The sequence below is a fragment of the Prionailurus viverrinus genome, chromosome D4 (assembly GCF_022837055.1).
Source record: "Prionailurus viverrinus isolate Anna chromosome D4, UM_Priviv_1.0, whole genome shotgun sequence".
Lineage (NCBI taxonomy): Eukaryota > Metazoa > Chordata > Mammalia > Carnivora > Felidae > Prionailurus > Prionailurus viverrinus.
The window spans coordinates 79,627,567-79,655,025 of record NC_062573.1 but is presented as its reverse complement, the minus strand read 5'-3'; the positions used below and the strand labels follow the sequence as shown (position 1 = coordinate 79,655,025).

The following is a 27,459-nucleotide window of genomic DNA, read 5'->3' as shown; positions in this document are numbered from 1 at the left end:
GCTTAGGGAATTTGGTTTTACACATACAAATGCTGTTCTGTCTCCAGGTGGAGAGAGCTCACGCTGCCTGAGCCGCTTACCTTTGGTTATTGGCGTAATTGAATGCCGCAGTTCTGGGGTTCTCTACTCAGTTGTGATATTATCACTGCGAGGCAGGAGAAAGAAGGGAAGAACAATGTGATATTTCTTCCTCAGAGGCCTGGGTGGGCCATCTGGCAATCTTTAAATCTAGGTGCCAGATTGAATAACATGCTTTGGGTGACTTTTTAAATGTATTATTCAGGGGAGATGTTGTTTTAACCTCTGTGCTGCACACCGCTTCCTAGCTGATGGAAATCTTTTCTCTCCTTTGCTTGAAAATTATGTGGAACACAGCCCAGCAGAGACTAATAAATCAGCATGAGAATTCCTCAGCTGGTCTGAAGAGCAGCTAATGATGGCAACGGTGGCTCAATTTTTCTGCACAAAGCAAGGACAGGGAAACAAGGTACAGTTGTCGTGCAGCAGATATATGAGGCACAGTCTGGATCCTGACCGATGGATCTTCCTCTTCTTCCAGCCAAAGTGGGGGTCATCTCCACGCGGGCATGAAAGATGCTTGCATGGGGGACAGTGAGTCCCGCTTGTAGCCTTGATTGGGTTGCACCCTGGTGTCTTGAAATCGACAAGTCACGTCACTTTTCTGGGTCTCTGTTTCCTCTTAGGTACCATGAGGTTGTTGAACCGTGACTGATCTTTGAGGTTCCCTTATGTGCTTTTCCTTTCTGCCTTGTGGTCCATAAACCAACAGAGCCCTGGTCTTCTGTGTCCGGGCTCAATGGTCGCAATCGCTATAGTTTCTGACAACCCACGCTTTAACTGCTCTCTTGGAGTTCAGTGTCAATAGCGTGTGATAATTGCGTGATACTGTGATGATGTATCATCTTGTTTCTGGCACAGAACTCCTGTGCCAGAAGCCCTGGAATTTCTAGGTGTTGAGAGCTGTAAAGTTGTCTTTTGTTATGCTAATGAGGTGCTTTTTAGGACCTCACCTAAGGAGAGGGGCTGGTTGCCCTGGGAGCCAACCAAGTGGATAGAAGAGGAGAAATTTCACTCTCACCCCTGACCTTGGGGGAGGGGACAGGGATTGGAGATTGAGTTTGCTTGCCAATGACTGATGATGCAATCAGCCACGCCTGAGTAATGAAGCCCCTGTAAAAACCCAAAAGAACAGGGTTCCGAGAGCTTTCAGATTGGTGAGTACGTGGAGACTGGAGAGAGTAGTTTGCCTAGAGAGCCCGGAAGTTCCGTACCCTCTCCTCAGACCTTGCCCCGTGCATCTCTCCCAACTGGCTCTTCCTGCCTTACCTCCTTTTATAATAAACCAGCGACCTAGTAAGTAAAATGGGTGCGTGGGTGCCGTGAGCTGCTAGCAAAGTAAACGAACTAGAGGAGGGGGTCGTGGGAACCTCCTACCTGTAGCCTGTGGGTCAGAAGTACGGGTCACAGCCTGGGCTTGCCACTGGCGTGTGGAGGGAGTGGGGCAGTTGTGTAGGTTTCAACCCTTAGCCTGTGGAATCTGGTGCTGTCTCCAAGCGGTGGCAGAATTATCACCCTGTTGGCACCTGAGAATTGCTGGGTGCTGTGTGGGAAGCCCCCACCGACACACTCATCAGAATTGGGTCCTAGAACCCAAAAGTAATCTGCGTCTAAATTGCATCGTCTCAAACTGAACTCGGGCCTGGAATGAAATCCTGCGCCTGTTTGGTAAGTGAATCCTGTGAAACAAGGGACACACGAGGTCAACTCTGTTTCTTAATACTGAGAAGCTGTCTGAGTGGCTCTGCCTGTAAGTCGAGACTCTCCTTGGCCATCACGCATGAACATAAAAGGAAAACTGTTTTCCTAACTCCTGATACTTCGCACACCTAACGTGTGGGGGTTTGTTCCCTACGCCAACCGATTTCCCAACTCTCTGGACACCAACTGGGGTCAAGTAATTTAATTCAATTCTGACACCAATTACCTGGAGTGTCAGATTCCATGGGTTCAAGGACTCAGTCCCCCAAGGCTGCCCACGTTTTGATAGTTTTCTAGAACAGGTCAAAAACTTAGGGAAACATCTACTTACGTTTGTATCCGTTTGTCGTAAAGGATGTTATGAAGAGTGCAGATGGATGGCCAAATGAAGGGTCCCAAGCTTAGGAGCTCCCGTCCCTGTGAAGTAGGGATGCTTCTTCCAGTACACGGATGCATTCACTAACACGGAAGCTCTCTGAACCCATCGTTGAGAGATTTTCACGGAGACTTCATCATGTGGGCATGATCATTGATTAACTCTGTCTCCAGCCCCTCTCCCCTTCCCCAGAGGATATCACGTTTGATGAGAAGCCATTTGCAAAGATGAAACATTTGAGGTGTGAGGTGTGAGGTGAAAGTCCCAAGCTTCCAATCAGTGCTCTGTCTTTCTGGTAAGCAGCCCCCATCCGGAAGCTATCCAGGAAGCCCCCCAGGACCCCTCTCATGAGAACAAAAATTTCTGCTCTCACCCGGGAAATTCCAAGGGATTTAGGAGCTCTGTGTCAGCAACTGCAGGGCAGGGACCAAATATGTATACTTCTTACTATATCACACTGTCTTTGTAAAGGCTCATCGTTAAACTGAGATTGAGAGGACGAAATACAAAAAGTGAAAAACATCACCGGACCTCACCTTTAACTCAGGGCTTCTTAGCAGGCGGACTGAGGTCATCAATAAATGACAGAAACAGATGAAGGGTCTTCTGGAAGTATATCAGCAGGTCACTTGCTGAAGGAGCTTGCTGAAACACTTTGAGGGGTGACAAATTAGAGCATCCACTGGCCGGGGAAAGTTTAACTGAGGCAATGGATGGTGCGGGACTGTCTCAGAAGAAAGATGCTTTGTAAGCGTAGAGCGATCTGGGTCACCGCGCTCAAATGGTGACTGGATATTTATCTGAAGCAAGAAGGGACGGGCTGTGGAAGATGTTCCGAAATGGAACAATTCCTGTGACAAGGAAACAGAAGGAGGGACACACAGACGAAGGATCAGATTCTGAGAGTCTGTGATTTGGAAAAGGAAAAATAAATATTTTTTTTCAGCCCTGATTTCTTAGTAGAGGCCCCAATGTGTTTTTTTCTATAAATCCTTAATTGCATTTCATTCCGTAACAGAGTTTTGCATAAGGTAACAGTTTTCTTTAGATCATAAATATCCCTGGTGATTCATAATACTCCTGGCTTGACCTTTCAGAAATGTGTTTTGTTTTTTTGTCTTTTGTTTTTTCATGAGCCGCTTTCTTAGACCGAATACTCTTTTTCTTAAGAAGGACCTAGAGGGGGCGCCTGGGTGGCTCAGTGGGTTAAGCATCCGACATCAGCTCAAGTCGTGATCTCCCAGTTTAGGGGTTCAAGCCCCGCGTTGGGCTCTGTGCTGACAGGTCAGAGCCTGGAGCCCGCTTCAGATTTTGTGTGTGTGTCTCTCTCTCTGCCCCTGCCCCACTCACACTCTGTCTCTCTCTCCAAAATAAAAAACTAAAACATAAAAAAAAAAAAATTGAAGAAGGACCTACAGAAAAGGAAATTCAGAATGCCTTTGCTGCATTTTTTGGTGTCATACGCATTTTATCAGCCCTCACTACAGAGGAGTGATTGTACTTACCTGCTGTCTCCTCCAGGCTCCGAGGAGTGAGCTGCACATCAGGCTGTTCGTATTTCCAAGTCACCGGTGGCTCTTAAAGCCAAGGATAGGCTAATTATCTGAATATCACGTTTGATGAGAAGCCATTTGCAAAGATGAAACATTTGAGGTCTGGTAAAACCTGAGACAGTTTTTATGGGCTCGTAACATTTGGTGGAAATTAAAATCCAAATGACCTTCATTCCTTCATATTTGTCAAAATATTGTTTGGTCTCAATTCTATAGGCAGATAGATTTGTTTTCAATGAAGCTCCCCACTTTTCTTTGGCCTGTAAGTAGTTTGTTTGTATTATTTTTATCCCATCAGCTACATCAAGCATGTAATCTGTTGGTCATGTATATAAATGGAAGGCCCTAACTTCAAATAGTCCTTTGGTGCAAATTTTAAAATCCCTTTTTCTATTAAAAACTTCAGTCCAGGGGTGCCTGGGTGGCTCAGTCATAACTGTCCGACTTCGGCTCTGGTCATGATCTCGTGGTTTGTGAGTTCAAGCCCACGTCGGTCTCTGTGCTGACAGATCAGAGCCTGGAGCCCGATTGGGATTCTGTGTCTCCCCCTCTCTCTCTGCCCCTCCCCCACTCATGCTCTGTCTCTCAATAATAAATAAACGTTAAAAAAATTAAAAACAAAAAACTTCAGTCCAGTCAAGAGGTTATTTCATGACCAGTTGCTACAAAAAACCAGAGTGCTCTTGATAGACTTAAATCAATTTGAGTTTTGGTCTTCTTATCTATAGAGAGGAGATAATAAAGCCCCTCCCACAGAATTGTGGAATAGACATAATAAATAAAACGCAAAGGTGGGGGGTAAAGATCCCACATTATCGTTGATTTTACCAAAAGCAAAGCCACCAAAATATAACTATGTGAATATATAATCACATAATGTAACTGGACGTACATAGAATCACATAACTTTGTACTGTTGGTGTGTCTGCCCAGAGGAAAGAAATGAAAAGTTAGCTCGTGTTTATATACTAATATTTAGCGTTCCTCTAAGGCCCATAATTATGCTGGAGGCTCACAGACCTCTACATCCTGAAGACTGCTTATGGATGGAAACAATTCCTTAGTGGGTAAATGTACTCATGCGTATAAGAGGAGGTGTAGATAGAGGAGGAGCATCTCCACTCTTCTGCATCAGCCCCCCTCTCCTGCACGCTCCCTCAGGGCCCACATGGAACCCAAGTTTAGGTAGCAAAACAGTAAAAATTGATTCAAGTCCTTGAACCCCATGGTTCTGTTATGGCCGTCATGGTTGAGAGGTCCCTTGGGCTGAACAAGACCTCCACTGTTTATCTGTTGGTTCACCTGCGTGTAACAGAAAACCCAAGGGAACCTTGGCTAACACACCCAAGAGATTTTTTTTTCTTCCATGCAAAAGATGGGATGGGCCTTGGGGAGGGCACTGTTGTGATGAGCCTTGGGTATAGTTTGTAAGGGATGAATCACTGGGTTCTACTCCTGAAACCAACGCTACCCTGTATGTTAACTAACTAAAATGCAAAAAAAAAAAAAAAAAGTCTGATGAGGTAGCCTAAGGCAAGGTAGCAGCTCCAAAGGATTTGTAGAGACCTAGACCCCTTGCCTCTCTCTGCTACATATTCCTGGTAGAGCTTATCACCTGAAGGTCACGTCAATGCCAGGTCGGCTGCTGGAACTTCAGCCAACAAATCTATGTGTAGGTAATAAGATGACAAAGGGAGGGCTCAAAAATGGCTTCCCTTTGGTTTCTTCCCCCCTTTTAGGGAGACCTGCTGGAGGTCCCTCTCAACACTTCATGTTTATACCTCCTAGACTGGAACTTAGTCAGTTAGCCATGCTTGGCTGCTAGAGAGGCTGGAAAGTAGAGTCTTTTAAGTTAGTACATTGTTGCCTCTGGTAACACAGGCATTTCATTAATTAGATAAAAAACAAAAATGGAGATTGGATAGGCAGTGAGCAGTTGCCACACAAAGTGTAAGTTACTTGGGCCTTTCTGGGGAAAGAGTAGACAGTGAAACCCTACGGTCAAGGGGAGTTCTCCTGACAGCCTGATTAACTGTCTACATCCCTACTCCACTTCAACTGGGAGCTGGTCACTAATAACTAGCCTGCCTCACCCAACACAGGAAAAGAGGGAATAAGAGCTAGCATGTATTGTGCACCTGCTCTTTGCCAAATGATGCATAATCACTTTATAGGCATTACTCATTAAGTCTCAGAGCAACCCATGAAGTCAGCACTAATGTTACCCCTAGTTCTACATGTAGGGAAACTGAGGCTCGAGATCAGTTAATGTGACCGAATTTGCTAGAAAGCAGATAGGCAGAGACTTGACCTCAAGCCTGTGGTCTCTTAATTATTGCAGTATACTTCATCACCCGCAAAAGGAAGGAAAAAGGAGCAGGAAGAAAGTCAGGAAGAGGGGACAGAATAAATGCAGTCCCAGAACTAATGTGAAAAATGGTACCTTCCAATAAGATCATTTTTTTTAACAATCTGTATGACTTTCACACAGATATAAAATGAACATGTGTCACATATTTCCCTTAGCTTACGAATGGGTAAGCTAGTAAGATGTTAAGCCTGTTGAAAGGGGAATTCGGAGAACCACATGTGTATAGGTGGATGAGGAATACTGAAAAGGATTTAGAAATAGACACAGGACCAGTCTGTCCACAGGGCGATAATCAATTACATTCCACCAGACACAACTCCTTTCTGTTTTTGACGATAAGAGAATTGCCTGCATTATCATCGGTTTGACTTACAGAGTTGTAAAATAGCTCTGAGACACTGAAAGGCAAACATAACCTATAAGGAAGGGTATGCCGGGCGGGGCACTCCATAACCTTTGTGTCCGTGTTAAAGTCTCCTAATTTGAAAAACTTGTCCTGACATACCTAAATCACCCTCTCCTGTTACCGGAGATGCCAGCATTTGGGGAGGACTAGAGACTATTGCCCAAATTTCTCTTACCCACATACCCTCCATTTGCCCGCTGCCAGAGATTAGGAAAGGCAAAGGAGTGATGTCTCCTGTTTGAACTGCCCCAGTGTGTTGGTAATAACTTTCCAAGCCAAGATGAAACATTGAATCCAAGGCTGCCATATCACCCTTGGTGAGGTAATTAACAACTACTTACCGGATGCCTTTGATGTAGAGACCCTCTGCTAGATGAGCAAAACAGACCTGTACCTGCAGTCAGATATTTATAGCCTACAAGGGAAAACACTTTCCAGTAGAGGGTAAGCAAGCTGGCTAACAGGATGTATGGTGGTGCACCACCCCCCCCCCCAACACATCCACAGATGACTCTGAATTGCTTCTGTAGACGTTACATATTTCTTAGTGCTTACTTTATAATTTGGTCAAAGTATCCTTTCCAAGCCTAGACAGCTTGTCTGCCTCCTTGATGCTCTTCTTCCCCAGTTATTGAGCTTTCTGGAACATCATCAGAGGGAAACAACTAAGTGTCTTAAAGTCGCCAGTGTGCCTTTTTTTTTTAATTGGCGTCCAAACTCCAAGGTTGGCAACATTGCCTTCATAAAAGCTTTGTGTGACTACTGCGCCCTTCGGAGATTCTGCAGTTGTATGGGGGTGGATACGTTCTCGCTCAGCACAGAGATGTTCCCGGACTCCTCAGGCTCTGCTCTTATGTCATCTGAAAGAGAAACAAAGAGAAAAACAAGTTCCTGTCTTTGTCTCTCCCCCCCCCCCCCCCACCTTCCTTCTGTGTCTGTCTCCCTCCTTGGTCATTCTCTGTCTTTCTCACTTTGTGTGTTGGCCTCATTTGCCTGCCAACCAGTTCTTGTTTGCAAAGGTTTTTTGCACTCACATCCCAGGCTGGTTCCTCCCAGGGGCCCATTTACTCTTTCCTGGCGGCAGATTTCAGAGGGCCCTGTTTTCTGCACACTGACAATTGGGCACCAGTGGCCCAAGGTGGGGGGTCTTATGCTGTGCTCAGTGTATACCTTGGTTATAGGCAGAAGGGAGGGAAAGGGACAAGGGAGAGAGACAGCGACCGTGGGTACTCCCTCCTAGACTCTTCTTAGAGACCAGCCAGGCCACAGTGCTGCTGTCTCTGGTAACAGTTACGAACTGAACTGGTTTAAACACATGGGTAAATAAAACTGCTCTCTTCCAAGTCTCTCCCCTGTGACATGTTCTTGGGTTGGACACTAACCTCCATAGGACTCTGTTTTCTGATTGATAAAATGATGGAATCAGAAGTGGTAGTTGGCAAAGAACTTTAGCTTAAGTATTCAAGAGAATACTTAAGTAAACTTGAAGTCGTTGAATTTTTAACAGGAAGGTTAATAGTGCTTTTTTAAATGTTTGAGCAGATGTTCAGAATTGCCCATTTTAAGGACGGGGTTCTGAAAGGAGAGAATAAGAGAAAGATTAATTAGGTATCCTGCTGTTTGCAGGACTGCTCATTGACTCTGTGTGTGTGTGTGTGTGTGTGTGTGTGTGTGTGTGTGTTAATTTAAATTAAAGTAATACCTGTTCACAAGGAATCAAGCTGTATAGGAAGGCCTTAAGAAAAAAAGGAAACTCCCATCCACCCTACTAATGCCTGCTCATTTTTCGCAATGTTAACTACTCTTGAGTGGTTCTGGGTTCATTCATTCATTCATTCATTCATTATTTTAATGTTTATTTATTTTTGAGAGGAGTGTGAGTGGGGGAGGGACAGAGAGAGAGGGGGACAGAGGATCCAAAGCAGGCTCTGTACTGACAGCAGAGAGCCCGATGTGGGGCTCGATCTCACAAATCGTGAGATCATGGCGTGAGCCAAAGTCGGACACTTAACCGACTGAGCCACCCAAGCACCCATTTGTGTTTTAGTTGATTTACCATAATAACCTTATGTCATAATACTCACACTTCTGTCTCCTGAATCATCTGCTTTGAAGATAGTGTTGACTCTCCCTGTATAATTGAAGAGGAAATTTCCTCCTTCTGGTACAACTCCCAATTTTCTTCTTCTTCTTTTTTTTTTTAATTTCTATATTGTCAAGATTTAGAATGCTCCACTAAGTCGTTAATGTTTGTTTGTAGGTTGCTTCTGAAAATTTGCAAAAAAAAATGACGTTATCAACACCCTCATATTCCTCCTTCCTCTTTTGTTAATTGTATACTGTGAAGGTGTAATATATTTCTCATTGAAATATAACCAAATTCTTGCTATTTTTTCCTATTTGTTCCATAATTAAATGGACTCATTTCTAACCATGAGTCTTATTATAGCTTCGTATGGCCAAATTCTTTATTTAATTCATCTCTCAATTATGTGAATTTCTTTTTTTCTTTCTGACAAAGCATTTTTGAAGGGCTTATGTGTGCTATAGAGTCTGAGTTCTTTCATGTTGGAAATGTGAATAGCACTTTCTGGATTTAATATTCTTTTGGTCATAATTTTTTTTCTTCTAAATTTTGCGGAAATTTTTTTTTAACATTTATTGTTGAGAGACAGAGAGAGACAGAGCATGAGCATGGGAGGGACAGAGAGAGGGGGAGACATGGAATCTGAAACAGGCTCCAGGATCTGAGCTGTCAGCACAGAGCCCCACATGGGCCTCAAATTCACAAACCACGAGATCATGACCAGAGCCAACTGACTGAGCCACCCAGGTGCCCCTGACTGACTGAGCCACCCAGGTGCCCCTGTAGTGACTGAGGCCACTTAGTCTGAGTGGCCTAACTGACTGAGCCACCCAGGTGCCCCTGTAGAAATTTCTTAAAATGAACGTGACTCGAGAGGAATCTAATGCCATCCTGATTTTCTTTCCCTTTTAAGGTGATTTATTTTTCTGCCTGAGTGCCCAAGGAATTGATTCTTGTTTCTTTAAATCCAAAGTCTTGAGCAGAATGTATTTCCATGGTACTATTACTGTATGAAATTTTCCTATGGCCAGTGTATATTTTTCCTGTTAAAAGAATTGGGTTTTATTTCAGGGAGATTTTCTTCTATTTTTCAGTGATTTTTTTTGCATTCTATTTTCCTATACTTCTGAGACATAATTTCCTTTATTGCTGCTTTGTTTTCATCTGTCTTCCATGTCTATTAGCTTCTTTCTGATGGCAAAATCAGTTTGTCTTACTTAATCTGCATTCGGGTTGATTACCTCGAGCTTCTCTATTGATAGCCTGATTTTAAATTTATTATTATAAAATATTTTATGCATACAAAAGGAGAGATGAGCATAAATATAAGGTATGAAGAGTACTAAGCAAATGAGCCCATATATCCGCACAACTCAGTGTAAGAACTAGACGAATCTTAAGCATGTATTAAAATTCCTATTTGCCTTGCCCTGATTCCATGCCCTCCCCTCCCTTCAGTCTCAAAAGTTAATAACATCTTGAGTCTTGTGCTTAGCATAAAAAGCTTAAAAATATGATTTAGTATATCCTAATCAACATAGTTTACTTTTGAATACATTCAACCTTTTTTTAATAAAAGAAATCATTCTTCAGCAACCTGATTTTCCCCCCTAAAATTCAGTTTGTGAAATTAATTTATGTTTAACACGTGTACCTCTGGTTCTCTGTGACTGTGGAAGAGTATCCCTCATATGGATATCCCGCTATTTACTCATTTGTGTCCCTATCAGTAGTTACTTCTGGCTCATTGTAAATTTTTATGATTTACATATTTATAATTACAATTTATAATTTACAAATTATAATGAATTTATAATTTACATCCTATAATTACCAGTATTATAATTAAATCTTTAGTACAGCTTATCTTTTTTTTAACATTAATTTATTTTTGAGAAAGAGAGCAAGCGTGCATGTGGGAGTGGGGAGGGGCAGAGAGAGAGAGACACAGAATCTGAAGCAGGCTCCAGGCTCTGAGCCGTCAGCACAGAGCCCGACGCGGGGCTCGAACTCAAGAACCCATGAGATCATGACCTGAGCCAAGTCGGACCCTTTACTGACAGCCACTCAGACACTTCTAGTACAGCTTATCTTGAATATACGTTCAAATATTCCTCTGGAGTGTGTATTTCTAGCTGGTGATATTTCTGAGTTGGACAGTGAGTACCTCTTTCAACTTTTTTGATGCCAAATGTTTTTCCAAAACGGTTATAAGTAATTGGAATGTAATATATTTTCTTCCTGCATATTAGTTAAGTATTATTCTGTTATTATGTTGCTTTGCTTCTTGGTTGTTTCTTTGGACCCCAAATGTCTCATTTAATCTCAGCTCTTTTGCCTTATCATCTTGTCTTTAAAATCGTGTTCGATTTAATCCCTATTCTCTTTGACTGATACATTTCTCTTACTTTCTCATTTGATTTGATCCTTAAGATGACATGAAGGGATCGGTGCTATTATATTCTCATTTTCTTTTCATTTTTTTTTAAGTTTATTCATTTTTCAGAGACAGTGAGACAAAGCATGAGTGGGGGAGGGGCAGAGAGAGAGGGAGACACAGAATCCGAAGCAGGCTCCAGGCTCTGAGCCATCAGCACAGAGCCCGATGCAGGGCTCGAACTCACAAACGGTGAGATCGTGACCTGAGCCGAAGTCGGACGCTTAACCTACTGAGCCACCCAGGCACTCCTATTCTCATTTTACACGTGAATGAAAGGACTTCCAAGAAACTATGTGTCTTGGCCAAAGTCTTAGAGCTACTAAGTGGAGAATCTGACAGTAGCACCCAAGTCTTTCACCTCCAAAGCGCTTGATTTTTCCACCTCTTTGAGACAGGATACAATTCAATACTATATGGTATTGTGTGGTATAGCTTCTAAGACTAACTAAGCTTCCGAACTGGACAGGCATAAATAAACAACACCTTTCAACGCATGTAACTCAGTGAAAAACCTCCCAAGCGAGATAAGAACTTCACCAAGTGAAATTATTACCATGATCTATCTTGGAAATCACTGTGATACTAAAAGGGTGAATTCTGCTGCCACTACCTAAAGTGTGTGCGTGTGCATGTGTGTGTGTGTGCATGTGTGGGCACAATTTAAGCAGCCAGTACAAGTGACAGAACTATCGAAGGGTTTTTGAAACCCAGTGTAATTGCAAGGAAACAAGATCCAAACAAAGATGTAACGTGGGTTTGCTCGTACCTTGATGGTGTCCAGAGAGCAGAGCCCTTATTGGAACCTCCCTCTATTCTGAACTCTCAGAGAAGGACCAGGTCCCATAGGGAGAATCTGCAGCAGTGACCATGGTGGATGATGGAGCCTTCCTCTGGATTAGTAGCCTTCTCCAGCTCTTGGGGAGATGCATTAAAGTTCCTTTTTCCTGTAAAGGATAGTGCTACAAAGTTTCGGCTTTGGAAGAAGGGTGTGTGAGAAGACAGGCTAACACAAAATTTTCTGTACTGAGAGTGTTGTAAACCAAAGGTGAAGGAAAACAGCAACATTGACTCAAAGACTTATATCCAGAATTAGCTATTCTCTTGTCTTAGAGCTATTATTGGTTGGATTTATGTCCTGTTTTCAAATACCTTTGTCAACAAATTGTATTCGGATTTAGAATTACCAAATAAACTATTTTCATTGTTTCCTCATTATTGGTCTGCAGGAGATAAATAAATGTCCAGTGTGAAAAAAGAACTGCAAAGCATCCAAATAAGTTTGGGTGTCTTTGATTTAACCAAGCCAAACAGTTTTCTTTCCTGCAAAATTCTTCAAAGCAATTGATATTGCTAAGGATATCTCTGATTTTGTAAGAGGGATATATATTATAAGGAAGTTCCAAAATTATTTGATCATGAAGCTCTTATGTTCGTGGACTCCAGGAATGTATTTGGGGGGAAATTGGGCTTTCTTCTAATCATAAAATGTTAGAACTAGAAGGAGCCTTAGATCAACTCGTTTTAAATTTTAATTTTCCAAGGAGGGAAACCAGAATTTATGGGCTTTAGTGACTTGCCCGAGATCACACAGCTCTTTGGTAGTAAAGGTAGGGCTAGAATTCATATCTTCAGATTGCTGATCTAGTGTTCTTTGAATTGAATGAAATTAAATGAAGTCACATGATACAGTGACCTGCCGGCAGGCCTTTTTTCCTATTTCATAATGCGGTATTCCCTTCTTTACCGGTGAGAATAATGGGACTCAAAATTATTTCCTATGAATCCCAAATTGCCCTTTTGACAGCTCATAAAATCCTCCCTCCAAAGCCTTATTATATCTCAGATGTTCCTAAGGGGTCAATAGTCCAGGATTATTCTCTGTAAATTCTCCATAGAGAATAATATCATGCTCACTTGGATATCGTATCACATTGGTGTCTCTAGTAAGACTTAGAAAGCTCCCCTTCTAGCATTCTGACCCAAGTTGACGAGGCAGTTTTATACACTACCTTGTGCAAAGTCTCATACCCCATAGGCAGAATTTAGAAAGGGCTTAAAATCCAGAAGTGGAATCCCTTTGTGGCAGGCAGAGGGGCAGTGTGTATCAGAAACCTTTAAAATTGCCATGTTCTTCTCACCAAACTCCACACCCAAAAAACAAATAATCCAGTGAAGAAATGGGCAGAACACATGAATAGACACTTCTCTAAAGAAGACATCCAGATGGCCAACAGGCACATGAAAAGATGCTCAACGTCACTCCTCATCAGGGAAATACAAATCAAAACCACACTGAGATACCATCTCACCCCAGTCAGAGTGGCTAAAATGAACAAATCAGGAGACTATAGATGCTGGAGAGGATGTGGAGAAACGGGAACCCTCTTGCACTGTTGGTGGGAATGAACACTGGTGCAGCCTCTCTGGAAAACAGTGTGAAGGCTCCTCAAAAAATTAAAAATAGATCTACCCTATGACCCAGCAATAGCACTGCTAGGAATTGACCCAAGGGATACAGGAGTGCTGATGCATAGGGGCACTTGTACCCCAATGTTTATAGCAGCACTTTCAACAATAGCCAAATTATGGAAAGAGCCTCAATGTCCAGCAATGGATGAATGGATAAGGAAACTGTGATTTATATACACAATGGAATACTACGTGGCAATGGGAAAGAATGAAATACGGCCTTTTGTAGCAACGTGGATGGAACTGGAGAGTGTGAGGCTAAGTGAAATAAGTCACACAGAGAAAAACAGATACCATATGTTTTTACTCTTATGTGGATCCTGAGAAAGTTAACAGAAACCCATGGGGGAGGGGAAGGAATAAAAAAAAAAAGACGTTAGAGAGGGAGAGATCCAAAACATAAGAGACTCTTAAAAACTGAGAACAAACTGAGGGTTGATGGGGTGGGGGGGAGGAGAGGGGGTGATGGGTATTGAGGAGGGCACCTGTTGGGATGAGCACTGGGTGTAGTATGGAAACCAATTTGACAATAAATTTCATAATAATAATAATAATAATAATAATAATATAAAATTGCCGTGTTCTTTAAATGCGCCAGAAGCAGTGGGAAGTATTTGTTATTTGTTATTATTTGTTCAAATGCTGTTATAACGATGAAAAATGTGCCGTAACCTCAATGTCCGATAACTTGGGGTTGGTTAAATGAATCAGAGTATTTTTTTGAAATACTATACAACCAGTAGAAATGGTGTTGTAGAAAACTTCATGGAATGGTGTTTAAAACAGAACTTCCTGACAGGTAGGCCAGGATGGATATAGTGATGCCCTTTGTCCCCATAGGAGCTAGTCAGGTTCTAGTGCAACCTGAGCCCTCAGCTCAAATATCTCAAGGTGCCAAAACAAAATATTTTACATTTTCATAAACAGAGAGACACTCACATGTCTGCTGAGGGATATACTTTGCCTACATCTGGATATGACAATACAAACGATCTTTATTTTCATGTTTTTTCTCACCTGCGTTTCTCTTTTTTAATGCATAGTACTCTTTAACAAAAATAATGTGACAGTAACAATTTTAAAACGTACACAGCCTTTAATATACTTTATCTTGTTTTATCCTCAAGCCGGCCTGTGAGATAGGCACTACTATTATTCTTTTTACTATATAAATGCTATTTTTAAATTCCATATTTGAAGCTATTAAGAACCGAACAAGTTGATGCAGGCAGAAAGGAAAAGGTGGAAATGAGATATTTCTGAAAGGTAGACATAAGAGAACACAGTTACTAATTGTCTGTGGGAAGCAGCTAGGCCCCCAGGATGTTGAAGATTATTGTATTCGTGAACAAAAGAGAATCAAGGAAATACAAGATTATATAGAAGTTTTAAGAAAGTCTAGAGGAAGCCGAGAAGAGCAGGGCACCAAAAGCCTTAACCTTTAGGCTTTGTCTCTACAGGGAAAAATCCCATGAGCCCCATGACCTAGACTTCCACATGTATCATCCATGATAAAATGGAATTCCAAGAGTCCTTGTGGATGGACAAATGTCGACAGTGGGTGACACATTCATAGTTTTCTTCATTGTTTTTCCAGATCAGAGATTAATTTATTCCATCTTTAAAAAAAAAAAAAAAGTTTAAGTAGGGGCGCCTGGGCGGCTCAGGCAGTTGAATGTCCAACTTCAGCTCAGGTCACGATCTCATGGTTCGTGGGTTCGAGCCCTGCATGGGGATCTGTGCTGATGGCTCAGAGCCTGGAGCCTGCCTTGGATTCTGTGTCTCCCTCTCTCACTGCTCCTTACCCACTCATGCTCTGTCTCTGTCTCCTTCACAAATAAATAAACATTAAAATACAAAGTTTAAGTAGAAAAGACTTTCAATAAGTTTACGGGGCATGTATTGGTAGGCAGCACCCTAGAAGGACTGTCTCGAGGTGAAGGTTACCCTAGCTATGTGAAGAAGTAATCAGAAACGGAACAAATGCAATGGAATCATGACAAACACATGGTGTGCCACATTCATGGCAAAGGGATCAAGTTGTGAAAATACAAAATGGAAGTTGTCTGTGCATAAACACAGCGAGCAAAGATCTAAGAGTCTCGGAGAGCCACAACTCCAAAAGGAATGTGCTGTCTACATTTATGCTCGTGCATATAAGATGTTTATTAGGAGATGTATTTTTCAGGCAGTAGAAAGACATAAATGTAATAATGCAAGTTCTTTGACATATTTGGCATTAAGAAGAAATACATTAGAAATATAATAAATACAGATCTCTTCAAGGTCCCACTTTGAAGAGAACTCAAAGTTATTAAACAGAATACAGAAGACATCAAAGAAAAATGAGTACATAACTGTAAAATGTGCTTCTGCAGAAAGGGCAAGAATGTGCTCTTACTTATTTTTGGAATCCAAAGGCCAAAGGATAATTTAATGAGCGTCAGGATCATTAATTTGTGCAAGATTCTTGTAAAGAGCTCTTTGGCGTCTTTACCGAAGGCAGAATGATGGAAAATAAGCTGAACCCATGAACAAAAAAACAATTCCCTCAAAAGTGCAGGCGCATATGAATATACACGTACGCAGACAACACCCCCACACACCTTCATGCACACACACACGTGTACATGTGTGTAAAGAGCCCGGAGAGGGGTATACATCAAACTCTCCATAGTTACTATTTGCATGTGGCCCAATTACAGGTGTCTTTATTTGTGTCATATCTGTGTCTTCTCACAGTAAGCACGAACTATTTGTACATTAAGAAAAACAAGTTTGTTTTTTTTCGAGGGTTTATAGAAACAAACATGTCTCTTCCCTCTCATCCCTATCACGGTGTCAACCCTTAATCTGTAGACTTTTTTTTTTTTGGTAAGACCCTGTATAACATCAGTACTGGCACCTAGCACCCTCTCTTATCTTTTTCAGATGCTGGTGAAAAATAACCACCTTTCAGACAAGATCACTGTTTTGCCAGGGAAAATCGAAGACATCTCTCTTCCCGAAGCCATCGACGTGATCGTGTCCGAACCGATGGGGTACATGCTGTTTAATGAAAGGATGTTGGAGAGTTACCTTCATTCCAAAAAGTGGCTAAAAGCAAATGGTGAGTTGGCCAATTCCTGATTCAGGATATAAGCTAACTCTTCCGTAAAACTTTACCATCCTCTCCCCCCCACGATATTTAATTTTGGGCAGAGAGGAGGGGAGGGCATTTCTATGATAGCAGCTTTTAAATTTTTCTCATCGTAATCTTCCATAAGAAGTCAGCTAGTCTCCAGCCATAAAGCCACAGAGGGTAGTGTGCTGCACAGTATTAAATAGGGGTAGAGAGGACCAGTTCCGAGCTATATATTTGTGTCCTGTTTCTATCACTTTCTTCATTAAGGAACCTGGCCGGACACTTGACCTTTTGACTTTGGTTTTGTCATCTGTATATTAAAAATAACCTCTAAAAAAAACTTTCTATGGGTGCCTGGGTGGCTCAGTCAGTTGGGCGTCCGTCTTCGGCCCAGGTCATGATCTCACAGGTTCGTAAGTTCAAGCCCTGCGTTGGGCTCTGTGCTGACAGCTCAGAGCCTAGAGCCTGCTTCGGTTTCTGTGACTCCCACTCTCTCTTCCCTCCCCGGCTCGCACTCTGTCTCTCTTTCCCTGTGATCAGTACTGAGATGATAATATAAAATCCCGCATTCTTTTTGCGCTTACCAGGTATCTACATGTGCTAAGCAATCTGCATAAATTCATTTATGAGGATCTTACCAAGTGTGAAGGTTGGAGGTTTTTAATTTATTTGAAAGGTCACCGCTGAGGTTCTTGGTGATTTTACGGTCTTCCCCCATGGGATGTTTGGCAACGTCTGGAGACCTTTTGGTTTGTCACAACTCGGGGAGGGGAGCTACCGGCATCTGGTAGGACAGGCCAGGTGGGTTGCTCAATGTCCTTCAGAGTATAGGACCGCCTACCCCCCCATAAAGAGCTCTCCAGCCCAAAACGTCAGCAATACCAAGACTGAGACCGGCCCCCATTTATGAAGAGAAAATGGAAGCTCCGTGGGAGCAAAGAACTTGACAAGGACACACCTCTACCGAATGACAGAGCCGGGGTTCGAACCCAGGTCGGTCTGACCCTGAAGCCCACACTCAGGACTCCTGCATGTGCCCTAACTTTCCTCTCTACTGGAGACAGTAGACACGCTTCCACAGAATGTCTTTTTTCAAATAGAGCATGGGAAGTGACCAGCCAGTTTTAAAAGTGGCTATTACACTTTAAAAGTGGCCCATTACACTTCGAGCACCTTACCAATGCCGTGGCTCCCTGCCTTGACATCCAGTGAAGACAAAATAGTGACAGCCACCGGCACCGTTCTAACTCCCAGTTAGGCAGTACATGCATTCCAAGTGTATGCATGTTGTTTTTTTTTAATTTTGTTTTAATGTTTATTTTTTGAGAGAGAGAGGGAGACCGAGCATGAGTGGAGGAGGGCCAGAGAGAGAGGGAGACACAGAATCCGAAGCAGGCTCCAGGCTCCGAGCTGTCAGGACAGAGCCCGACGAGGGGCTCGAACTCACAAACCGTGAGATCATGCCCTGAGCCGGTCAGACGCTTAACCCACTGAGCCACCCAGGTGCCCCCAAGTGTTATGTTAAGTTAAAGCCTGAGGCTCCTCTATAATTTCCTGCGTGGTTCAAAATGTAGGGACCCCGAGATAAGCACTTAAAAAAGAAACTCCTGCAAAAATAAATGAGTAAAAAGGTAAAGTATACCTGATGTCACAAACTTCATTAACATGCTTGTTGTGTAAACAGCCCAGGAAGGTCTCATAAGCCTGTTGTTTACGTGACAAAACTGAATTGTGGAAATGCATGTGAAGGAACAGGCTGCTTGGATTTCTTACTCAGTGCCCTTCAGAAAGAATTCTGACATTTTTTCTTTTCTGGATTTCTTTTCACATGGCTGAGTACTTGCCACTGGGGAGATTGTGAACGTGGTAAATTCACCTGCATCTGTTGAGTCCCTCCAGGCCAAGTACCTAGACCTAATATCGGGGTATTCTTTCCCCCCAGATATTTGTAATGGATATGACTAGGCTGTATATCTTTAACTAGACAAGTAGACGTGAATGCCGACTTGATCTTCCTTTTAACCCATGTGTTCCTGAAGGAAGATTGGTTTTTTGCTAATTATTTCTATTCTCCGTGAAAATAAGGCATAACTTACAACATCAAATACTGTTAAAAAGACTTCTAGGGGCGCCTGGGTGGCGCAGTCGGTTAAGCATCCGACTTCAGCCAGGTCACGATCTCGCGGTCCCTGAGTTCGAGCCCCGCGTCAGGCTCTGGGCTGATGGCTCAGAGCCTGGAGCCTGTTTCCGATTCTGTGTCTCCCTCTCTCTCTGCCCCTCCCCCGTCCATGTTCTGTCTCTCTCTGTCCCCCAAAAAATAAATAAACGTTGAAAAAAAAAATTAAAAAAAAAAAGACTTCTAATAGATAGGAACCCTCTGCCTCACCTCTTCCTGTCCTCACATTTCCCCCACCGAAGGCTATCCCTTTCAGCCACATTTGCTATTTCTGCCATGATGTACCTATATATTTTGACATAAAAGTATATTTCGATGTAAAAGTGTATATATTGCTGTTTTTGTCACTCTCTGGTTGAGAAGTTCACTCCCCTTGCTTCCCTCCCCCCTCCCCCATCTTCTCAATATATTTATACAGGTCCTGAATCCCTTTTCCAAACCCTTGAGGCCAGATATGTTTCAGAATTCAGAATCTGGAGGACTTGGGACTGGTAATATGGTCGTATTACCATGGATTACTTAAATCTCCAGTGGGGCCTGAGGCAAGGCTCCGTAATGAAACATGTTACATTTCTGCCACAAAACATGGGAATGTGGCTACCAAGTGTGATAAATGAAGGCTGTAAATAAACTCACGTAGGCTCAGGTCAGGGTTTGCTGTCAGATGATGTTGCTGCAAACGTACGAAGCTCGGTTGCTTCACAGAGCTTTTTTTGGATTTCACAATGTAATATAAAGAAATATAGACCGAGATCATCATTTGGCGAGATCAGTAATGGACGTTTATATTATGACGACAACGCAAATATCGTTCCGCGCTGAGTCAAGGGGTATAGTGGATGCATTTGTATTTTCTCATGAAATCTTCTGTTTTTCTTGGAGTTATTTTTTCATTAGCTTGGGTGTTTTTTTTTTTTTATAAGCTCATGGCTAATTGTTTCCATGCTCCAAGAGGTCAGACAGATCCTCTCAATATGCAGTCTGTGGAGGCCTTCCTTCCATGGCTCCTCTGTCTTTCTCTCCTACGCGGGACATGCTTGTTCCCAGTCCTCTTCCGTGCTTTCCATCATTATTCTTCTGTCTTCTTTCTTGGGGTACACCGTCATTTCAGCAAAGAGTATCCTCTAACAGCTTTTGGAGACAAGGTATTTGAGAAGTTACTTTTCATTAACCTCTTGGATTATCATTTTGCAGGGTAGGGAACGTGAACTTGGACACCATTTTTACTCAGTATTTTATATTTTATTTATTTTTATTATTATTTTTTTTATAAATTTTTTTTCAATGTTTATTTATTTTTGGGACAGAGAGAGAGACAGAGCATGAATGGGGGAGGGGCAGAGAGAGAGGGAGACACAGAATCGGAAACAGGCTCCAGGCTCTGAGCCATCAGCCCAGAGCCCGACGCGGGGCTCGAACTCACGGACCGCGAGATCGTGACCTGGCTAAAGTCGGACGCTTAACCGACTGCGCCACCCAGGCGCCCCTATATTTTATTTATTTTTGAGAGAGAGAGAGAGAGAGAGACAGAGCACAAGTGGGGGAGAGGCAGAGAGAGAGGGAGACACAGAATCCGAAGCAGGCTCCAGGCTCCGAGCTGTCAGCACAGCCCGCGTGGGGCTCGAACTCATAAACCGTGAGTCGGACGCTTGACCGACTTAGCCACCCAGGCGCCCCTTTACTCAGTATTTTGAAGACATCTCTTTTTGGTTTCTGGTTTCCAATATTGCTACTCAGAGGTCCCATAGCCTTCTGACTCCTGATCCTTTAGAGGGACATAGTTTTCCCCCCTGGATGCTTTTAGTATCTTGCTTTCTCTCTAACCTTTCTAGCTTTTTCAGTTCTCGTATTGGGCATGGAGTGAAGATGTTTAATCAGAAGACTCATTTTCCTCAACTCTAAGGATTGTTCTTATATTTTTACCTTTGATGATCTCTCCCCCTCCATTGTATATCTTTGAAATTCCCGTTAAGCTCAAGGCTCAGAGCATCTCTAAAGCTTCCCAGGTTTATACAAGTAGGGATACATATTGCTTTTCTAAGGTTGTTTAATCTCCTTTTGTCTTGAAATTGAAAACCCACTAAGAAGTCATTATTGTTTTGACACCAGTGCTTGAGATTTAGGTGGAGACATGTGGATGATGTAACAATGGAGGTTTCTCTCTGGCCACCTCTGAAAGTACCCTAAATAAAACAATCTGTTCTATTTTCACAGACATTGACGGGAGCGTGGTTAAAATATGGGCCATTGACTGAAGATGAGACTCCATGTCGGGATTTTTCCCTTCTGCTTATTAGCTCTGTGATTGTGGCTGAGTGGCTTAAATTTCCCTGTTCCTTGGTTTTCTCATTTATAAAATGGGCCTAATAATAGAGCCGACTTTCTATTGTTAGGAGAATTAAATGAACTAATACTTGGAAAACCCATAAAAAAAAGTTCATGGCAGAGTTGACATAATCTAACAATTTTAGGCATTATTTTTGTGACCACATCTCCAATTTCTAAGGCGATTCTCACTTCTGAAATGGGGTTAGTCGTTCATCTTTCTTTGGTGCACAGTTTCCTAAGTGACTGTGAAAAAGGGTCTCCCTAAAAATGACAAGAATAATAATGCTGATCACTGTGTCTGCCTGTCCAGAAAGGCCCGACTTCAGGCACGCATTCTAGATGTTTGCCCACGAAAGAATCTGCCTTTCCCAAGGTGGCGGTACGTATCAGGAACAAAACACATGAGTGGGTGTCCCAGCAAGGAGGGTGGTGAACCTCCAGAGAAGCCGAGCTTCTAGAAACACTTAAAAAGATAATCAGCACGATTATACAGGGACGAAGGCTGAGAATGGAAATAATAATGTGACGGAATGATGGGAATGTAAATTATTTTCAAAGCTGTTTTTACAACAATAAGATTTTTAAAGTGAAGGAAGGGCACGGAATTCGCAGCACAGGACATATAGGGAGGAAAAAGCCAAAAGCAGAGAAGGCAGTACGCCAGGTTCGATGTCTCACCTAATTCCCCATAAGCTTTGATTGCAGCATAGCTTTGTGACTTGCATTAGTATTCCTTTCTTATATTTCCTCCAGTCTTCTGCCTAATTTTTTTTTTATCCTGGCTTCGAGGCAAGATTAATTTTCAGCCTCTTGTGTAATAACTGAAATAGAATGAAAGAATATGTTGGCCAAGTGGCAGGTGGGTGTACCCTTCTCTCAGAAGGCTGTGGAAGTCAACGTCTGGGTCTTTTGTCTTTTGCTCTTTAGGAATGATGTTCCCGACCTTCAGCGACATCCACTTGGCCCCCTTTTCTGACGAACAGCTCTACATGGAACACTACTCCAGGGCCAACTTTTGGTAATGTTCTCTTCTTTCTTCCATTCCTTTTCCCTTAGAGTAAGCCAGAGTTCGGCATCTTGGGTTACCCAGTTGGCGGGGGGCTGGGGGGCAAGGAGAGGGGTGCTGTGCATGCATAGGATGTTTAACAGCACCCTTGGCCTCTACCTACTAGTTGCCAGGAATGCCTTTCCCCCCCGTTGTGAAACCAAAAATGTCTGTCCAGACATTGCCAGATGTCCCTGGCAGGGGAAGCGGGGCACAGAATCATCCCCTGTTGAGAATCACTGGAGTAGACACACCAGGGAGCTGCTTACGCACTGTCCCCCATCCAGAAGACCACCTGTTGCTGGAATGACAGCATCCTCCCCCTGCCTGCTGGCTGTTTCTCCCCACTGAACACCATCCACTCCTTGGGCTCAGAGCTATGGCTTCCGTTAGAACGCACCTCGCGGTCAGAGGGCGTGGGAATCAGTACCTCTTGATGTACATGAGTCGATCAAAAATTTTTTCTGGAGTTTTCGCACTAGTTGGCTATTGGCTTTTGGACAGTTCGCTTTCTCTCTTGAGACCTGGTTTCTTCGCTTGTAAAACGAGAACCAAGACAAAGCCGCTGCCGGTTCTAAACCGCCATTCTTGCTGGCATTCTTTTTTGAGAACTGGTTTTTACAAGGAGAATGATGATATTGGACCCACGGGAGGGAGAAACAGAACAGATACCCTCCGAGTGGGAATGCTGGGTGTGTAGGAGGACAGGCATGTACTGGCATATGGAAGCGGATGGATGCTAAAATTTAAGCTTTGAGTTCCAGCTGACGTACGTAGAGCCTTCCAACACAGAGATATATCCACAGTTGATTTCCGGGTTTTTGGGGTTTTTTTTTTTTGTTTTTTTTCTTTGCAATCCTCTCTCTTGGTGAAGAAGCAGCAGATAGGAGGCACTTTGGTTTCCCAGGTTACCAGCTCTTTGAGGAGTAGGGTCAACGGGCTGAAATTCTTCCTTTCTCTCCAATTTTTTTTTTCTTGCAAAATAGGCTTTCCGAGCACAGACTTGCACTTCGTGGTTTCGGCTCAATCTGTACCTGTGAAGCTCCAAGCCACATACTTCCCAAAGGGGGTGAGTGGCTTCTTGGAGCATGGCGGGGGAAGACCCTAATTACGATCATTATTCTTTGGGCTCCTGCCGACCCTCAATGTTTATATTTTAAATATAAGCCTCCTGAGTGGGTGAAGAGGTTGGAGAGGCAGGAATTTCAGGTAACGGAAGAGACCAGACTCCTGCCCCCAGCGGGGCCGCGGGGTAGCGCGTTGTCCGGGTAGCCTCGTGTGCCTTCCCACCTGTTACCACCTGCCGCCAGCTTAGCTCCCTGCGAGTGAATGGTAATGACCACAGCGGATTGGCCAGGCTCACCAGCAGCATACAAACATACTGCTATTTATTCCATCTGAAAAGAAAAAAAAGAACCTTTTTTCTGTCTCACTTCCCCAGTTAGCCACCACCCATCTCTCTGAGTCCCTCTGCAGCCGGATTCCTCAAAAAGCGTCATCTCTCCTTCCAGTCTCCAACTCTTTTCCTTCAGTTTCTCTCCTAAGACGTTCCTCCGTGGCCACTCTTACCAAGGTCGCCGGTCTGCCGACCTCCACGTGGCTACATCCAGTGATCAGACCTCACCTGTCAGCTTATTTAGCCCACGCCAGCATTTGAGCAGCGTTTGAAACGCCCAAAACTGTCGTTTTATTTCTCTCCTGCCTCGCTGGTCGCTTTCTCAACCAGTCCTCCTCTGGTTCTTACCTGTCTCCTTCACCTGCTGACATTGGAGTGCCCCAGGACACACTCTTGGACCTCTTCTTCTTCGTCCACAGTCACTGCCTTGGCAAACTCACCCATTCCCGTAGCTTCAGATAGCATCTGTACACTCCTGATTCCCAAGTGTATCTCCTGAGCTCAGACATGTCCTGGAAACTCCATATTGTTATAGCCAGCTGCCCCCTGCACATCTCCCCTTACAGAGACGTACCATCCAAACTCAACTCGTCTCCCCCACTTCCCCTCAAAATCTGCACCGGTCATGGTCTTTCCGTCTCAGCCGATGATAACGTTGTCCTCCCAATCATTCAGACCCCAAACCTTGAAGGCCTCTCTTTCTTTGTCACCATATCTAAACCAATTGAGAAATGCTGTTGGTTCTACTTTTGAATTATACCCAGGATCCTGTCCAGTCTCAACTATATTCACTCTTCCCCTTTGTTCCCAACACTGTCCTCTCTCATCTCCATTACTGTGACAGCTTCTTAACCTATTCCCAGCATTTCCAAAGCCTTCTGGTAAATTCTGTCCAGTCAGGTTCCTCATTTCCCAGGACCACGTTCATTCAGCTCCCACCACACAGGCTTCCTTGCTGATTTTCAGACACATCCAACCACCTTGGAGCCCTTGCATTTGCTTATCCTCTTATGTGGAATGCTTTTCCCCCACTATTCACGTGGCTAATTCCTACACCTCCATAAAGTCTGTCAAAATGTCAGATATCCTGGGCATCCTATAAAATGGCGGCCATAGCACTCCCTATCCAACTCTTCCTGCTTTGTGTTTTTCCTCTAGCACTTATCACCTCCAAAAAGAACTATAATTCCTTTATTTGTTATTGTTTACTGTCTCCATCCTTCCTGATAAAATGTAAGCCCTGCAGAAGACCACATTCTGTCATTTTTCACTCTTGTATCCCAAACACCCTACATTTCAAGTGCCTGTCACATGGTAGGTCCTGAATAAATATTTTTGAATGAGTAAAAACTCCAGTAATCTCAAGTGAGTGTGCAAATAATTACTGTTAAATTTTAGTTGTCTCTTCAATTTCTCTACTAAAAAAAATAATACCGTGAATATCATTTTACAGCTTTTTTACTGTTTAAAATTTTATTTTTTATTTTTATTTAGTTTTGATTTCAGGACCTTGTTGACTTGTTCTCAAATTTTCTCAATATTCTCTTGCTGCAGAGTATTTCTTTTGTTACTATATCATAGTTTATCAACTCAAGCTATCCAATGTTGGATATTAAATTATTATTATTTTTTTAATCTTTATTTTTGAGAGAGAGAGAGTACAAGCAGGGGAGGGGCAGAAAGAAGAGAGGGGACAGAGGATCCAAAGCAGGCTCTGCATGGAGAGCAGCGATCCCAATGCGGACTTCAAACTCATGAACCGTGAGATCATGACCTGAGCTGAAGTCAGATGCTTAAGCAACTGAGCCACCCAAGTGCCCCTGGATATTAAACTATTTTAATTGCTAATTTAATCCTATAAACTTTATAAGAAACAACACTAAGGGGGCCGTCTATGTGGCTCAGTCAGTTGAGTGTCCCAACTCTTTTTTTTTTTTTTAATTTTTTTTTTCAACGTTTTTATTTATTTTTGGGACAGAGAGAGACAGAGCATGAACGGGGGAGGGGCAGAGAGAGAGGGAGACACAGAATCGGAAACAGGCTTCAGGCTCTGAGCCATCAGCCCAGAGCCCGACGCGGGGCTCGAACTCACGGACCGCGAGATCGTGACCTGGCTGAAGTCGGACGCTTAACCGACTGCGCCACCCAGGCACCCCGAGTGTCCCAACTCTTGATTTCAGCTTGGATCCTGATCTCACAGTTGGTGGGATCAAGTCCCATGTCAGGCTCCACGCTAAGCCTGGAGCTTTCTTGAAATTCTCTCTCTCTGTCTCTTTCTGCCCCTCTCACCACTTACAAATTCTCTCTCTCTCTCTCTCTCTCTCTCTCTCTCTCTCTCTCTCTCTCAAACAAAAACAAAAAAAGCAACACTAAGGCATTATTTCTATATTCTACAAGAATATAGAATTTTATAGAATTCTGTATCTTAAATTCTATAAGAAACAATACTACAGTGAACATCCTTTTATAGAAATCTTGGTTTGCATTCTGATTATTTCCTTACAATAAATTGCTAGAAGCAGAATTACTGGACCAAAAGGTGTGAAGAAGGATCTTTAAAAAAATTATTCTTATATATTGCCAAATTGCCCTGTAGAAAAAGTTTTACCAATTAACACTTCCACCAGGGGTATATGAGAATGTCTGCTGAGTCTTGCCCATACGGGCTATGTTTTTTTAAATGCCAATTTGATTTGAAAAAAAAAATGGTGGCCAGTTTATTTTTAATCTGTATGTCTTTGATAGCTAGTGCATTTGAACGGTTTTATTTTTAGTCAACAAACACGAAAAAAATGTTCAAAAAAATATCTAGTTAACAAAATTCCCAGCCTTCACTCTCCTTCTAATTCCCCTCCCTCTATGAAGAGGTTTCTGCATTAGGGTGACTGGGATGAGGCCCTCTGGTTGCACTTGTGCAGGGAAATGGGTGGTGAAAGTGTGTGCAGTTGCCATTACAAGAGGTGTAAAAGTGAGGGGCACCGGGGTGGCTCCGTCGGTTGAGCGCCTGACTTAGGCTCAGGTCATGATCTCGTGGTTCGTGAGTTTGAGCCCCGCGTTGGGCTCAGTGCTGACAGCTCAGAGCCTGGAGCCTGTTTCAGAGTCTGTGTCTCCCTCCCCCTCTGTCCCTCCCCCACTTGCTGGTGCACACACACGCACTCTCTTTCTCTCTCTCTCTCAAAAATAAATAAAAACATTTTAAAAATTTATTTAAAAATTAAAAAATGAGAGGATGACCATGAAAGTGCTGGCTGAGAGGAGGAAAAGCAATGAAAAAAAGTGATTTAGATATATTCTGGAGAAGGGAGCTGAGAAACTGAGGAATAACAGGCCGAATAAATAAGATCATCAGGTGTAGTCAGTGATCGGTCCTCGCCTTTCTCATCAATCAGTACTTGGCACCATTGAGTCTTCACTTCTGGAGCCTAAGTCTGCTTTTCCTCCTTCATTATTGGCCCCAACTTGGTCTCCTTGTTGATTCTTCCTCAAGACCCAAGTCTTCAGGGTTGGATTGATTCCAAGTTGGCTCTTACCGTCTTCTCCTTTCGGTCTCTATTCCCCTCCGTACCGATCTCATTCCATCTCCTGGCTGTAAATACGGTCTTTATGCCAGAAACTTCTGTAGTGGGAACTCCAGCCCACACCTCTCCTTGGAACCATAGACTTCAAGTGTCCAACTGGCTGGTGACAAGTCTGTGTGGATGTCTCTTGGGCATCTTAAATTTAACACGTCCAAAGGCAAGCTGCTGACCCTTGTCACCACCCCCCTGCTCACCACTGCAAAACAAAAAGACAACAAGCCAAACAAAACACCCTGCTTCTGCTATAGCCTTGCAGTAGCCTTCCAACTTGCTTCCTCTTCTTCCTTGATGACACATAATTCAGGTCATAGTCTTCCTCAGCTCAGAACCTC

General features: G+C 43.1%; 1 protein-coding gene across 5 annotated transcripts in view; it reads left to right on the top strand.

The window, feature by feature from the left end:
- The window catches only part of LOC125150854 (histone-arginine methyltransferase CARM1-like), a 245,965-nt gene that overhangs the window by 186,174 nt on the left and 32,332 nt on the right, over nucleotides 1–27,459 (top strand). For all 5 annotated transcript variants that reach the window (XR_007146512.1, XR_007146511.1, XM_047831277.1 and 2 more), the window contains 2 exons: nucleotides 16,412–16,589; nucleotides 22,036–22,126. Coding sequence is in view for 3 of the 5 variants with exons in the window: in XM_047831277.1 (XP_047687233.1) it covers nucleotides 16,412–16,589; nucleotides 22,036–22,126 (269 nt within the window). In the remaining 2 variants the exon portion in view is untranslated. The remainder of the gene's footprint in view (nucleotides 1–16,411; nucleotides 16,590–22,035; nucleotides 22,127–27,459) is intronic.